The 16,373-nt window shown below is 36.5% G+C and overlaps 1 protein-coding gene across 8 annotated transcripts in view; it reads right to left on the bottom strand.

Moving 5' to 3' along the window:
* Positions 1 to 710: 710 nt before the first annotated feature.
* TRMT9B (tRNA methyltransferase 9B (putative)) overlaps positions 711 to 16,373 on the bottom strand; it is a 115,929-nt gene continuing 100,266 nt past the window's right edge. For 7 of the 8 annotated variants that reach the window (XM_066185785.1, XM_066185791.1, XM_066185787.1 and 4 more), the window contains 3 exons: positions 10,467 to 10,621; positions 7,306 to 7,479; positions 711 to 4,786 (listed from right to left, as the gene is read on the bottom strand). In XM_066185785.1, coding sequence (XP_066041882.1) covers positions 3,750 to 4,786; positions 7,306 to 7,479; positions 10,467 to 10,621 — 1,366 coding nt within the window. In that variant the 3' untranslated portion in view covers positions 711 to 3,749. Of the gene's footprint in view, positions 4,787 to 7,305; positions 7,480 to 10,466; positions 10,622 to 14,708; positions 15,089 to 16,373 lie in introns of those variants that run through there. The other variant, XM_066185792.1, reaches the window with a different exon arrangement.

The following is a 16,373-nucleotide window of genomic DNA, read 5'->3' as shown; positions in this document are numbered from 1 at the left end:
TTAGCTAATGTGAAGACACATGAATTTTGTAGAAAATTGTATTTTAACCAAGTAGGATTTATTTCTATTGAATACTAAAAATAGATTCCATGTATGGACACAAAATTGACTACAGAGCCGTACCTAAGCATGGTTTTCACCACCAGGTTGGAAGATAAAATCACGGCTAACTGCCAGAATTCACATACTGTAAGATTAAGAAATGCTGAACTCAAAAAAGAGAGAAGCACTTGTATATATTTAACTGACACACTTCATTTTCTGAAGTACTGAAGTAGTCCCAAACCCTGTAAAAGTGCTGAGAAAGAAAGCGGGTAGTGCAGCAGATTTAACGCACTGTCAACACTAATGCAGCCCAACAGTGCAGATATGAATATAGTCTGATAGAGACATGACACAGCAGAGAGGATGCAGGATCAGAGCTATTATTTCTGTTCAGAACCTACCCAAGCAGTTCACTAGCAATATTTTGCTGGTGGAACATATACAACTCTTCACTCAGCATTTTGAACTGTGCTCATAAGTAACCTGCAAATAAATAGGTCTCCTAGAATGTTTTTAGCTTTCATTTCTCAACTGTGATTTTAAAATTCCTACATGAAGAGCTTGGAAGAAAGTAAATTAGTCACTGTTAGTACCAAAAAAAGACACATTTTCACTTCTAATAGAAACATTAATCAACAATGACAACACTGTTAGTCCTGCAAAAATAAGTCTGTTCAATGTATTTTTTATTGTAGTTGTTGTGCCAAGCAATAGGACAAGAGGCAATGGGCAGAAACTGATACACAGGAAGTTCCATCTGAATTAATTTTATAAGAAACCAGGGCATCTTTCTCATGTCATCAGAACTTCTCCACGTGCTGCTTAGTTATGAGATGATAAAGCTGTTACAGATCCAGGCAGCCTCCATTAATAGATGGGAAACTGCCTACAAGAATAAAGGTTTGCTGTGTAAAGACTTCACAGTCATGACCTCAGCTGACTGACCCCATTTCCTAAAAATTATATTACACGGTGATGATACATCCTCAGAGGAAAACTAAGTATTTGGGGAAGAAGAAAAAGAAAGCTGCTTACCAAACCTCCCTCTCCTTCTCCCAGGAATTTATAAGAATACAATCCAAACTCAGCATCAACTCAAAACATGAGAAAATTCAATACAGAAGTAAGTATTTGTGAAAAGCATCCCCAGGCAAGAATCTCAAACCAAATAATGTATGGGAAGTCTACAAACACAAAAGTGGTTCAAAGTACTTCAGCAGCTTTGAGGGGACAACTGTTATTCAGATAAAGCAAGAAGTTTTAACTGAAGCCTGATACAGATTCATTCTCTTGCAAGGATAATAAGTCTATACTCTAAAGAGAATGGACACCTTTCCTCTCTCATTGTACCCCAAATTTCATCAGTCCACTTAACTACACACCAAACATGCCACAGTCAGACTGCAGAAATTCACACAACAAAATTGTGATGTTCTTTCTCCCAAATAACTAAACCCAGCTGTCAGTTAAGATTAATAATACTTAGTAAATATTTTTGTATGTATGTAATAAAGTTTCTGCATGCTGGCATTTAGGGATGAAGCTTCAGAATTGAACATGAGATGATAATAATCTACCTCTTTCTTAAATGCAGACCAAATTCCAGGAGTGCTGAATATCCACTGCCATACTTTATCTGGAAGCAATTGACTTATCTTCTAAAATTCTCAAGCTCATGCAGAAATTCCCAACAAAAGAGGCAGACCTCCTCAGTCTGATACTAGCACATTGCAAATGAGGTGTGGAGCTCAGCACAACCCATGCTGGCTCTGCAATATGGGTACTTTGGCACTAAGTGTTTAAATCTGGAGCCTAAGGATACAGCAGGTGCAGCCCCTCAGCCAGCAGCAGCTGGACCCAGCGAGGCAGGGAATATTGCCCATTTCCTGAAGTATGGCACATACACAGCAACTGAAAGCCACAGCCCCAGGCTGTATTGAAAGCAACACTTAGATTAGAGTGGAATGGTATTTCAGAAGTCTCAAATGTATGGTTCTTTGGCCACATTTTTATTTTCAAAGGCCTGTGGTACAGATCCAGGAAGGATAAAGTACAAGGATCCCAAGCTATGAGGAAGACAAAAATGATTGCTTGAAGACATTGCTCCAGTAAATAAATCTATAATACATTACCATGTGGCAATTAACAGCTGGGAAGTTACACCAAAAAATATTCAACACCATCAAGGTTTTCTACTGCACAATCCCAAATCCACCTAATCGTGCAGCATAGACTGGAAAAGCTTGGCATTTCACTCCTATTGCCTTGTACTCAAAGCTACTTGCTCAATAATATGGCAGATATCTTAATTATATAGCTCTTAAAAACTGCTGTAACAAAAGAGGTTTGAGGGTTCTTTTGTTTGGTTTTTTTTTTGGGGGGGGGGAATCTGTGCAGCTCCATTAAAGGTCACGAAACCACACTAGCTGAAGATGTGCCCTGCACTGCAACCACTGGCTATGAACTAAGCCTAGGAATAGAGTAACTCTGTGCTAATGAGGCAATTAGCTTCTTCTAGCCCTGCTTCTGTTGGCAGTTCCACTACTGATCTTCTGAAGCCAGGTGCTTTTTATTCCCAGTACTATAAACTGCTACAACCTACTATGGATGGATAGTGATGGTATGTCTTGGAAGGAACAGGAAAGTTGTGTGAACAATCTTTTGTTCTAGGTCTCAAAAGATTCATTTAAACTTCACAAGACAAGAATTCATATTTTATGTGCAAACTGGGCCTATCCTCTTTCTGTCTACATTATTTAATACACTGTTAATATATATTCTCATGTCTGTGAACAAGAAAAGTAAATATGACAGCTGAGCAGATATGTACTGGATTTTTATTAATTTAATCTTAGCTTCCCAGGCTTATCAAAAAGATATATGGATTTCAAGGATTTGATATTTTAGAATTTTACATAATACTCACACTCTCACAAATCCCTCTGACTTTTATATACACATAACCAATGAAAAACTACAGCAGAGGAAATTAAAACAAGGTATTTGTGAGAGCTAACACATAAAACTTCATCTGCACCTGAGAAATAAATTGAACTATTTTTAAAACCAAAGTGAAAAATACTGTCCAAAATCTGTGCTGTCGTTTGCTCCCAACTACAAACATTCAATGACAGAATATGCACAGCTTGTTTGGTACACAGTTTTTTGCCCTTTAATAACTCTACTCCCAGCTAAGGAGCACTGGGACAAGGCTTGCTCCCAGTTCTGCAGCATGCCCGCTACCAGTGTACTGTCAAGCATAATTTTAGACATAGTGTCTATGTCTCATTTATAAGACTTCAAGAATAGGGAGCAATGTGACAAACTTCTGGCATCTGAAGAACAAAGACTAGACTTTCCACTGAGAGGATATTTCTCATAAAAGATTCCCTAATCCTTGTTTTATAAAAAGGTTTATTTCTCAATAGAAAAGTATATTTTAAAACACAATTATTTGCTAACAGCAATATAAAACTCTACAGTTTTAACTTCATAAAAGTTTAACAAAACATAAGTATTATCTACCACTTACATTCCTATATAAGACCTTGCATTAGCTAGTTAAACAGTTGAGAGATAATAACTCAAAAGTGAATGGCACACAACTACAAGATTCAAATTCCATGTCACACTGCACAATCACAGTAACACAAGGAAGAGCTTAAAATCCTCAGTCACTGGATTCTGCTTTGTTCTCTTTATAGCTATGTTTCTCTTCTCTCTGCAATAATGCACCAGTTTCCATGGTCATAGCAGGAAGAAAGTATCTGAAGCTCAGGCACATTCTCTTCTACCAGAGAACACAGCTCCCCTTCCCGAAAAACATGGTAATAACGCATGAAGGCCTTTGTATCCAACACAGCATCAGTCTGGTCCCCAACAGACACTGCTGAATCCAAAGCTGAGTCAGTGGAGTCAGTTGTTGAAGTTCTTTTGAAAAACTTGCTGGCATCAGATTTACCAGCACCGTCTTTATTACAACCACAGATGTGGTCCCTGTCTTCCACTGGGCCATTTATAAACGAAGCTTTGTCCCCCTTGCTCTGAGCTACACTTTGGTGTTCTCCATTTAAACTTAAATCCTTCAGTGCATCTGTGGCTGGTGACCACTGTGGTTTTTTGAGAGACAGGCTTTCCACAAACACATCATCATCATCATCTAAACCTCGTCCATTGAACAGTGCCCCAGGGTGACCTAAATCCAAACTGCAGTGTCGTGAATGTTGAATGGGCACGGTACTGTTTGCCCACGCTCCTTCATGTTTCAGGTGCTTCATTCTGTCACTTTGCTTTCTCAGGGCTGATTCATCAAGGGATCTGGAGAAAAACCATGAGCGGAAAGATCTTCCTAGAGCACTGTAAAACCTGTTTTCTTCTGAAATTTTCATGCAGCAGGCTCTGGGTAAGCAACGGTCCATACTGTGGGAATCTTTTGAATCAGTTTCTGGCTGCAGATTGTTTTGGTAGCTGCACTCAGAGATGACAAGCTGTGCAGGGTGTATGTCTTGGCCTTTTGCAGGTTGGACAAACTCACCCTTATCTCCAGATTGATTTGATTCTGAAAAACGGCGTGAGCACAAGGCCTTGTTCCATGGAACAAATACATCTTGTTTCTCAAAGCGACGATTCTTTTGTTCCATAGCCCAAACATAAATCATTATTTGGCCTCCAGATGTCAATATCCTTGCCATTTCCTTTATTGCTTTGATTCTTCTTTGTTTAGTTGAGAAATGATGTATCACTGTGAAAAAAAGAAAGGTATTATGTATTAAATATTAGTAAGGAGAAAGCATTTCCATCTTCAACCTGTTCTACATGTTCAATCATTTCAGTTTCCTCATTCCAAATTAAGATGACTTTAGCTTTTGGCACAATTTTCAGACTTATCTTACTGAAAACAGAAAATCTTTTCACCATGTAACAAATACAACAAAATGTAATATCAGTAAAAAGATACTTTGAACTTTTATATCAGAACACTTGCAAGAGATCTACTAAGAAAATTTAGACAAATATTTGCCATTGTTTAAATTTTGTCAAATCAAATTTAATTTTTGTAAAAAAGAATGTTTACATTGCATGTCTCAGCATTTTAATTATTTTTCTTTTTTCTACATTATGTTATGCTCCTAAAAATAAAGTCAAATTTAAAATAAAACTTTTGATCACTATATTTGGATTTTCTTTCCAAGACAATTTCCACATTTTCAAATTTCACTCCAATGTGAAATGACACTACATTTCAAGTTTTCTACATTATTTCTATCTTCCTATTCACCTGGAGTATGAGCCAATTTTAACAGTCCCAGAATAGCTAAGAGTATTATTTTGTCTGTAAACTCTCAGAGGCATTAACTTGTACTGAGCTTGGACACATTGGTCATGTTGTTCTATATGTCATCAGTACTAGATTTGATTCAGCAATGTAAAGAGGACTGATTCCATAATTTGTTTCAAGTGGACTTGGAGCCAGCCACTTCTACATGAAAAACATTCAATCTACCCACGGAACAGCAGACAATAGAGTATGTTCTTAGCTGAAAACATTTCACTATAAATTCAGAAAAATTTGATTATTTGTGCTGCTTGACAGTAGCCAATTCTAGTTGTAGAAACATTGTTAGTTCAACACTGCAGTTATGAAAAGTGCATCCAAATAGCCCTGTCTTTATTCAAAACAGTGATTAAATTACCAAGGGGGTTAAAACGTAGCTTTATTATCACAAGCCAAGAAAAGCATTCTTGGCAGTTAACAAGGCTCTCACAAGCTACTGAGAATACATAATAGACAACTCTGAGAAGAGTTTCCCATCTATGTAGTCAGTGTTTGCTTACAGGTACTCCTGACTTGAAAGAATCTTTTCTCAAACTTTGAAAAAAAATTTTAAAATTAATTTTTTTTGCACAGGATAGAGAGAAGGGAACTGATATTTTCTTATACTAGAGTTAGGCCATATATCACCAGAACCTCCTGCAACATTTTATCGAAACCGACAGAGACAGCATACATATACAAGCTTAATTTACCAGAAAGACATGACAATCAACCAACAGAATCTGTGCAAACTCTTTAATGAGTTAAATATTCCTTCTGGTTAGAATCACTCTGGTGGTTCTGCAGAAAAATCAATCCTATAAACATTATTATACCAGCAAATACAAGAAGAGTACTTGACTAAGTATATAAATACTTGTTTTTCTCTGTAATAGGATGAAAACCACTTTATTTAGAATTAGATGGACACAGGCATACCATGTGTTATTCAAGAGGGATTAAAATCCATTATTGTTAAATGTACTGAAATAGCATGTGAACTTTTAAACTTGTCAGGCTTATAATTGATATAAACACTAGATAGGTATGCCATCCTTCAGCATCTGATAAACATTGAAATTATGCTACGAGACCTAAAATGTGGGTAGGGCTCACTGGTTAACTAGCCAACACGAAAGCAAAGTAATATAATTATTGTTTGCGTATTAGTCACCCTTTCCTTCCACCTGTGTGAAAATTTTAAAATAAATTTCTATCACATTTCAAGTAGTTAGTTGATTGCTATCAATAATAATTATCATGCTTTGTACTTTTGCTGATGCATTAAAAATCCCTGACAGAAGCTCAATCAAAACTAGAGCTAAAAATGTAGACTGTAACTGGGTACTCTAAGTACTTTTTATCCACACTTTGCAAATTATACTTCTCAAATTACAAGCTGTATTTTCAAAAGGAGAGGTCAGAAGAGTTAAGATGCTAAGATGCTCTAGTCATTTTAGACAACAAGCGCTTGTATGACCCTGAGTTCTTATGAGCAAGAGAAATCTGAATTTAAATAAATCTAACACATAGTTAATAGTTAACGTGAGTTCCAAGTTTTGCCATGAAGTTTTCATTTCAATGCATTTGCTGATCAAAACAGATCCTATGGAGAAACCAGGAGTTTGTCCTGAGCATCTAATCTGCTTAAGCTTTGAAGCAGCCATGTTTAGATTAGTTTTCACTTGTTTAAAATGTATGCTGGAAGGAAACCTTTTCTCTACAACATATAAACAAACAAGTGATATGCTATTTCCCTGGTCAACAGTGCCTCTTGAGTAATGGGAGTTTTGTTTTTCCATGTTGACTACATCAATTTCAGTTATATCTCCTGTGATTCTAAGGAACTATTTCAAAACAATTAACTAAAATGAAGCCATATGGAAATAAAAGAGCACTCAGAAATTCTCATTTGCTGGAGCCAGAATCCAGGTATGTTGTCTTACCTCCAATCGAAATGACTGCATTGAAGCACTGATCCCTAAAGGGAAGGTTAAGGTTGTCACACACCAGAACTTCATCACCTTTCTTCCTTGCAATTTCTACCAGTCCTTCACAGTAATCACAGCCCAGATTATACACTTGACTGTTGACACTGAGATACTTTCCAGTTCCACAACCTAAAGAAAAGGTTACTACGTCAGAAGTCATATATTCCAAACATTTGCTCTCCCTCCCAAAGCAGTGAAAGCAATATGAGGACTTTCCTAATCCTAAATTTTCCTGGAAAACAAAATGAGGGTTTGTGCCGACGAGCCTAATTGCTGCAGGGTTCATTTGGACTGTTGAAATTTTATGTTCACACTATTAGGATTGTAACAGTACCAACACCACCAACAAAAAATACTCATTACAAAGCCCTATTTAATAGCAGGTTACCTGTATTTCTGTGGGGAACAAGGATAAGTGCAGGTAGGAGAAGGAAAAAATGGTCCTCTGTAGGCACTACTGCAAATCTTCGAGAATAAAAACCCAACCATGGTGCTTCACACTGAGCCTTTATATAGCCTGGTATATCCCATTACCAGCAATGAGCATAAATGGGCACCGAGGAGAGGGTAAGAAAAGGATAAGCATTAAGGCCCCTTTCCCCAGTACCGTTCCAGCTTCCAACTACTTTCTGTTCAGGGGATTTCCTGAAGGCAGTGTGTTATATCTTTTCAGTGATCTGCAACAGATCTCTTTCCTGTGCTTAATTCCATGCAATACTTCTCCAACGCATCCCATTTCTCTCCAAGAAGTCCTAAACCATAAATGCCACTGACACAAGTCAGAGTGGAAAATTTTTACTTTAGATACAGACTCAAAAATAACCATAAATCATAAAAGTTCTTTTCATATTGCAGGCACATCCTCTTTTTTCTTTGTGCCAATGCATTATAACCCGTGTAAATGCAATGAACTGTTCCAGAATGTCTTCCATCTAAAAGTCTGTCTTCTCAAGGCCTGTGCTGAACTACATCGAAATCTTTCAGAGGATTCCTCAATGCTTTATGCATAACAAGCACTTTTCAAAATTATACTGGGAGCCATTCACAGCAGCTCTGGGTCACTAGTGACGAATAATTTCTGAAAGTTGACAGCCAAGCAACAGGGTAGCATCTTGGCAAAGAGAATCATCTGAGTATTGGTAATTCAATTTAAAGGCCTGGAGATATCTTTAGAAACATCACTGCTTCTTGCAGCACTGCTGCTCTCGGTGATGTTAATGCGCACCATTATCTAGAGAGACAGCACAGGAACTATTGCAGAACAGAACAGCACTTCAGTGCTGAAAAAGAGCATATTTCTCAGCTAAAAGCAAGCACTATTCTTTGAAGTAATGCTTGAGAGAAATAGAAAACACTAATATTGCTAATGCAGTTCAAGGAATATATGTAATAATACATTGCACGTTATGTTGCTCTGCATGTTAGAAATTTTTTAAAAATTTGTATTAGTTATTATTCATTATTGTGCTTTCAGAAGAACACATTTATTCAACCATCATTAATTCGGAAAATTCAGTTGCTTAACATGGCTTTTGGTGAAGTGCTTTTTAATCACTGTGAGTCTTCGGAAGTAAAGGGACCTCTCTGGAATGAAGCTATTATTAGTGTCAATAATCCCAGTATTCTAAAAATCTACATTTGCCAGAGATTCACTTTTAAACTAGTCATCAGGAAGGTGAATTCCTTCATGAAGCTAACAACGGCCAAGTTATTTTCATGTGTTTTGATCAATGAAAAATAGTAAGGCAAATAGACAAAACAATATTATAATAAAAGATAGTATTAAACTAAAAGTATTTCAGTATTAAACTGAAAAAAAATTTACCAATTAAAGATCTCATTTTGAAAATTTGAGTGCCACTAGGCACTAGTGCCGCTTTAGTGCAACTTCACCTTAAATACACGCCAAAAGTAAACACAGTAGTCAGATTCCTGTAGATCTTATTAAACCTCATAAAAGAAGATACCTTGTGTGCCTTAATGGGAGTATTCTTATTGGCAGCTGTAAGGATTGATCTTCCCTCCAGATGAGACTGCAGCAGCAGTCCTTAAGCTCTCAGCAGTCACTGCTGATAAAGCCTCAAAGAACTTCTGCTAAGATACAAATTAATTCTATTAAGGTGGCAACAATTTTCGCTGAGAAGTATCAATCTAACTCTTAGCTGAGTGAGTGTATGGCATAGGATATTTCCTGAGATTATTAGTGACAATGGTGTAGACATATAAAAATAGCTACATATTCAAAATAACATCAATCAAGTATTTTTGGTGTAGTGCTCAACAGCAGCAGGAGAACCACATACTGTCTTCTGAATACGGCCTACAGCATATTCAAATGTTTTTCTCTTATAAGATAAAGTAGATGCATAATTTATTGTGCGCATTTGGTAAACATTGCTGCATAAAAATATTTTATTAGTTTAAACAGTATGGAAAACACAATGATGCAAATGAGCATTTGTTTTGTAATGATGGGCTGTATAGGACTGAAATCATATTGCAAGCAAAGGAAACATGTCAGCACCAGGAAACCCCCAGAAAGTCTGCAGGAGCAACAGAAAATCCAGGTATAAATACTACATATAGGGAAGATAATGCCATAGCAGGAAAATGAGGTCTTGGTGTCTGTACTTAGGATCATAGGGAGATTCTCAGATTTTTTTTTTTTTTTTAATATTTTTAATAGCAATCACATCAGAAGATTCCTCTTAATAAAAAGCCTTGCTAGGAGGAGTTTTACAACAAATGAAAAATCAATAAATTGCAGACTGGTATTACATACACCAAGTGATCTAGAGAAACTGAAATATTAATAATTGGGCTATTAACATAATTTTTTCAAAAGGGCTCCAGGGGAATGACAGACCATTAACCCAGTGGGGCTAAGACTCAGCTCAACAAAAATAAGGCAAAAAAATTATTTACTGTCTACGTGATATACTGCCAAAGAATTAAAAGAAGTGGTATATGGCATCTAGCATGGGGAGTTAAAAACAATTTTAAAACAGATTTAAACAAGTGAAAAAACACAATGAACCTGAAGGCTAAATATGATTAACAAATAAACTAACAAAGCCTATAAACAATCTTTCATGCCACCTCAAAGAATGGCTTACCTATATCAACAACGAGACTGCCAGGCTTTTGTTCCAGCAGAAAGTTCCGAACACGAGGCCATGCTTTGGTCTGCAGATCACTAAAGTAGGCAGCTGTATTTTCATACACACTGTGCACATGCTGCTTTTCTAGCTGGGTAGCCTCATGTTCCATCCTGAAAACATAATGAAGATAAAACTGTTGCAGCATAGACTTCACATTTTATAGCTATGCATAATTCAGGGCCTTGTACGTCTATATTCATAAAAATATTACATCCATCTAGCAGCCATATTTATAAAATAGTCTTTACTCAAAGGATCTGATTTTATTTCATGAAAGAAAAAATGCGAAAGTATCACCTTCCCTGTGAAGCATTATGTAACTGCACATGTCTATGCAATAATAAGCACATTCCCAAATTCACCAGTATAGTAAAAAGCTTATCTGGTGCAAAAGAAAGCCTGTATTCAGTGAAAGTGCAGAACGGTTTTAGAATCGAGAATCATTTAGCTTAGAAAGAGCTTTACGATCATCAGTCCAAACAGTTGTGAACAGGACTTTAAGGATCAGCTTTCCTGTTGTTGCTAATGTGAATAGGCAAACTATTAATATGTTGCTTGAAATACAGGCTGGTCCCTGAAATCTAGGCCCCTAAATCATGAATAGTGATTTGTGGTTTATCAGCCCTCTAGAAGTGATTAGTTTGCTAAAGTTTTCCAGCAACAAAACCTCGATTTCCCTACTTCCACTCCATTACCTTCAGTCTCAGCACAGTATTTTACTTTAGTGATTCGAGAAGTGGTATCTTCTTAGACTTTAGCTATTACCCCTAAGCTCATGTAGAACTAAGTGGATGCAGACACTGAATCCCTTCATACAGAATCTACATCTTCCTTAATGTTTCTTCTCATCCAAGGACGAACCAAGTCAGGTTTGCGTATCTGATGAAGGCTGATGAGATTACATTTCAAAGTGTTAAGGTATTCTTCAAGCTAATTTAAACTGCCTGTTTATTTGGGAAATAATTCTTCCCATTATTGAAACAAAAACTTATTCAATTGTCCAAGAACTCAACAGAGATTAAAGGCTGTTTCAAAAAATCCAACAGTCCAAGCAATGTATTATCAAGATACACTTATAAAAGTGAGTCCTTTGACTGCATTTGAAAAGGTCAGAAGCAAAGACTTTAATTTACTTTCCCTGATTTTCAAATATTACACATTTAGGAACCATAATAAAAATTTCTTCTTCCTGTCACTTTTAGTATTGAAATACTTTAGTATGAAAAAAGATAAGAATATATGAGAAATTATGATATCTATGAGAAAAAAAAATTAATTATTTTTTTAAATGTTTGTGTAATAAATAATGTGAGCTGTCACCGCAGCTGTTCTACAGACACAATCTGCCCCACACCTATCCTACAAAAACAATCTTTTTAATTTAAAAAATGGGAGTTAATCCCAGTGACCGAAAAAACCAATGTACTCCAAGTGTCTGTGAATATTTACAGAATAGTATGTAAGGCTTGACCCATTTCACTGGTACTGCGTAAGAGGTAGGGACAAATTGTTAACAATTTTAAAAGTATATTCTGACTCTAGTATCTATGAATATCTCTCTTCAAAACATTTATGTTCAGTATTTTCACAATCCTTACTTTATCTTTTTTTACAATCCACAATTTTATTTATCCTGAATTAGCTCACCTTTTTCTAGGTGAATATACATATATACATAAAAATTAAATTCAGAAACAGTACAGTACATTGCTAATAGGCCCATTTTCAGTTTCATTGAAGAGTGAAAAGCTGTAACAGACTGAACAAGAGAAGCAACCTAGATTTGAAATTATATTACATGTGCTAGAAGCTACTCAATCAGAACTTTTTTCTCAGAATACATTTCAAGTTATGTTGTCACATAGAATGGGTTAGTTGCAACAATTTCAAGTGAGTATTCCTTAGTGTCAAAAGCCCAATCCTTTGTTTTTATTTGACCCTTAAACAAAATAAATTAGGTGTTTCATGTCTCCAGCTACCTTTTTTTTCTCTGCTTCAAAACATACTCTGTTTGGTTGTTCAACTGCCTAGGAGTCTTCTATTTATAAGCAGTAATTCCAAAGACTAACAATCATTTCTTTTATTTTGTTGCCTGATAAGCTCCTAGCTCTAATTTATATTTCATGTTTAGTTACTATGTGGTTCAGTGTATCCAAGTGCTTTCTTTTATCTTTCCACTTGAAGCTCTTTGTTCAATCTTTGCAGTTCTTAAAAAAAACCTGAAAAGGCAGAATGTTTTCAACCATTCATACTGAATTCCAAATGCTGTCTTTTTTTCTCTATTTTCCTAAAATGTCTACACTGAATTCCAGCACAGACTGAGATCTGGCTTAGTTTCCTACTGAATCCAAGACCATTAAGTTCTTCCTGTAACTTTCTCGTTCACTGAACTGGTACTGAGTCTTCAGCTACACAGGACATGCTGGAGACATGTATTACAACACAGCATTAGAGGTTGTTATTTTTAGATATTCTTAATAAATATTGTCAAGAAAATAATTTGGTTATAATAGAATAATGGTAGTAGTCTAAAAGACAAATTATTTCATGCATCATTTTGTAACAATTTCCATTCCTGCTGATTGTTTATATTTGGCAAATAATTAAGGCACATGATGAAATCAAACTTGCCAATTTGATTTTGCAGTCAAGATCCATAATACTATCAGGTTTTACTTTGTAGCACAGCAGGAAATGTCCCAGATTTCAATAATTACAAAATGCAAGGCACCGGTGGAGTGCGCCCACACCTGCAGCTGTACCCCTTCCACACAAGTATACTGTCACCAAAAAAACCACAGAAACTTAGACCAATGTAACTTTACAAGCCAAATTCAATGCCCCTATTTCTCTTTCTGAACAAAAACAACCATTACAACTTCTTTACTTTGAAAGTAACAGGCAGTGCCTCTGTCGGACATCAACTGTAGAAAATGTTCGTTTCCTCCAATTTCTGGATTTAACTTCTTGGATAATTGGAAAGTCTGTTTTGCAAAGTAGGTAATGAAAATCTGCCCAGAAATCCCACTGCTTCAGCATCTGCTCCAGTTCTCATTTAAGCTACCCAGAAGCTGTCTGGGTAGATCAGCAAAGAGAAGAGAAGCAGAAGGTGTAATTATGGACATTTTTCCCATGCTCAATTCTTCTTCTCTTGTGCTTATGCTCCTGTTAAAGGGCTCATGCAGAGGCTTGGGGCAGAGATGGAAATGTGCAGTAAATTGGCACTGAGCTGTTCAGTCACTCTGCAGCAAGTCTTGCCAAGTCCCCCAAATGTGAATGCAGCTCAACAAACATCCACCTCCAGCAAAGAAACAGCTTGGATAAAAACTGAAGAGCAGGATTCTCTTCCCTTTTAGTGCTTCCTGGGCATCCTCCTGGTGATTTGTTCATGAGGCTACAATCTTGTTGCAGCTGATCTATTAAATGAGGAAACTGGATGAAAACTGTATTTTCAATTCTGCTGAATTTGCAGGGAAATGGATCACCAGCCCATCATATGTAACTGTGGTACATGAACAAATTGTTTGAAAGTAAATAGGTTGTAGTCCACTGACTTTTTCCTACACTGCTCTTTTCCCTCTTTGTTAAAAAACCCCCAAATCAACCAACCAAAACAAACAAAAAAAACCAAACCAAACCAAACAAAACAAAACACCCCTAAAATATTACAGCTTCCAAGAAAGTAAAAGGAATTGTACAAACACAATATATATTTTCATAGCTATGTATCTCACTAAGACTTCTCTGACTCTAAGGTAATTTAATTTCTTCCCTTTCCATTAACATTCTGCAACCTTTTAGATAATTAACTTTTCAAGGATACTGCTTTAATAAAAGTCATGTTGCTTGGATATTTTTTATCCCTGCTGAAGTAAGAAATACGTTTCAGCATGACCTTGAAATGAAAACAACCAAAATGAATAACCCTCATTTCCAGCATTTTTAAAAAACCATGTTTGGGGTTTTTGTTTGGTTTGGTTTTTTGGGAGGGGAAGCATGTTTGAGTTTTTGTTGCTGGTTTTGAAAGCATTTAATTTACAAGGTTGACTAATGGTATTAAATACCTACTCCTCAAGGGGATAAAATACTTGCTGGCTCCCATACACCTGGGGTGTCCTGAAACTGAAGCACAGGAGGAAGTGTTCAGTCCAAAAACATTGCCTCTACCACAGTCTACCAAAGGCTTTTCACACTTACCTGCAGTTCTGATCACTTTCAGGCCTTCTCACCTCCTCAAGTTATCTCCTCCCAGTCACCTATGAACTTCATCTTCCATCTTCTTTTCATTTATTACACCTTCCTCCCTCTCCTTTAGCATGTGCTATGTCAGCATGACTATTTAACTTGATATAATACTGTATAATGCTGTGAAGTCTTGACCTGGCTCATGTTCAGTTCCTCCTTGCCTTTATATCCAGGCCAAACACAATACCTGGTAAACATCACAAAGCTTGTCAATGGCCTCTTGAAACCACCTGGTAATTTTCCTGCATTGCTCCTATTTGTCTTGAAATCAATTGCTCTTGATTAATTTGCGCCACAGGCCTTCCTTGCCTTCTTTCTTGCAACTGCCTATTTTCTCTAACCCTTGGATGAGCAGCATGAATTCACTCAATTCAGTGCAAGATTTCAGCCCATTAATGAGAACTCCTCTTAGATACACTCTTTTTCACATGCTGATGGGTATTCTCAGTATCATTTTGGGTAAAAAGAACTACTTCAAAGATCTAGGAAATTCAGCACAGTTGTGTCTCTCTGTTGCCACAGCAACATAAATCTTGATTACACATGCAACTCCAGCTATGGATGCAATAACCTAATTAATCGTTTAAATGGAACAGGACAAACCACAAGGGTTTGGTCTACACCCTCAGTACCCCGCTTTCCAGCAATAACACGTGCACTTGTAGCTGTTATTAACACCTAAGTAAAAGGCGGAGCAGTCCAATTTGTATTTCTCCATCTCTAGAACAGGGAGAATCACCTATTCAGTGACAAACGTTTCCAGTTTACTTCCAAAACTTATCAGTCTTTTCATTCAAATACAGGTAGCCATGGAAAATGAAGTGTACAGCCCTAGTGGACTATAAACCACAGTATTTTTTCCCATGCAAAGACAAAATTCCAATTCACAGCAAAACATCATTGCAGCCCTTCTCAAAAACAAACCTAAGATTTCTTTATCAGAACTTTACCCTTGGATTGAATTAATAAATCATAGCAGTAACTTCCATTCTGATTGACGGTGATTTCTTGTTTCAATAATGCAGACAAGAAACTTGTCTATGCCAACATACCAAATGGTTTCTAGATATGAATCATTAAGCAAAGCAGCTGTATTAGTAAACAAATTATTATGAAACTAAATAATAGGAATGCTGTCATGAACAGTTAAACTAACTGCAATGAAAGTTTAGCAAGAGGATACAATAGGAGATGATTTGCTTACATAAGGCTAACAGCTCCAGTAATTATTTTCAACCACGCATGAACCATTATAATCCCATGAAAATGCACAGCCTGGAATCAGAGCAAGGGAAGCTCCATGCAGCATTACTAAGACCTTTTTGAGCTGAAATCCTGATTCAAAACCCTTCCTCCAGTAAAATTTGGGAAGTTCTGAAATGAAAAATAAAGACACGGGACGCATTTGACAAGAACCACTGCTAGCTGAAACACTAACTAATTTCATTGATTGAAATGAAGTAAGTATCATTGCATTTTTTCTTACTAAAATACATAGAACTTTGTCCCAACAAAACATTAAAAGGATTGAGACTGCTCTTACAAGACTTTGGACAAAATAAGCTTATAGCTCGAGCTCTAATAACTCAAAATGACAGCCATTCACTGTCACATTCA

The sequence above is a fragment of the Chamaea fasciata genome, unplaced genomic scaffold (genome assembly GCF_029207755.1).
Source record: "Chamaea fasciata isolate MVZ Bird 193981 ecotype frontalis unplaced genomic scaffold, bChaFas1.0.hap1 SCAF_6, whole genome shotgun sequence".
NCBI classification, from domain to species: domain Eukaryota; kingdom Metazoa; phylum Chordata; class Aves; order Passeriformes; family Sylviidae; genus Chamaea; species Chamaea fasciata.
This window is presented reverse-complemented; position numbering and strand designations above follow the sequence as displayed.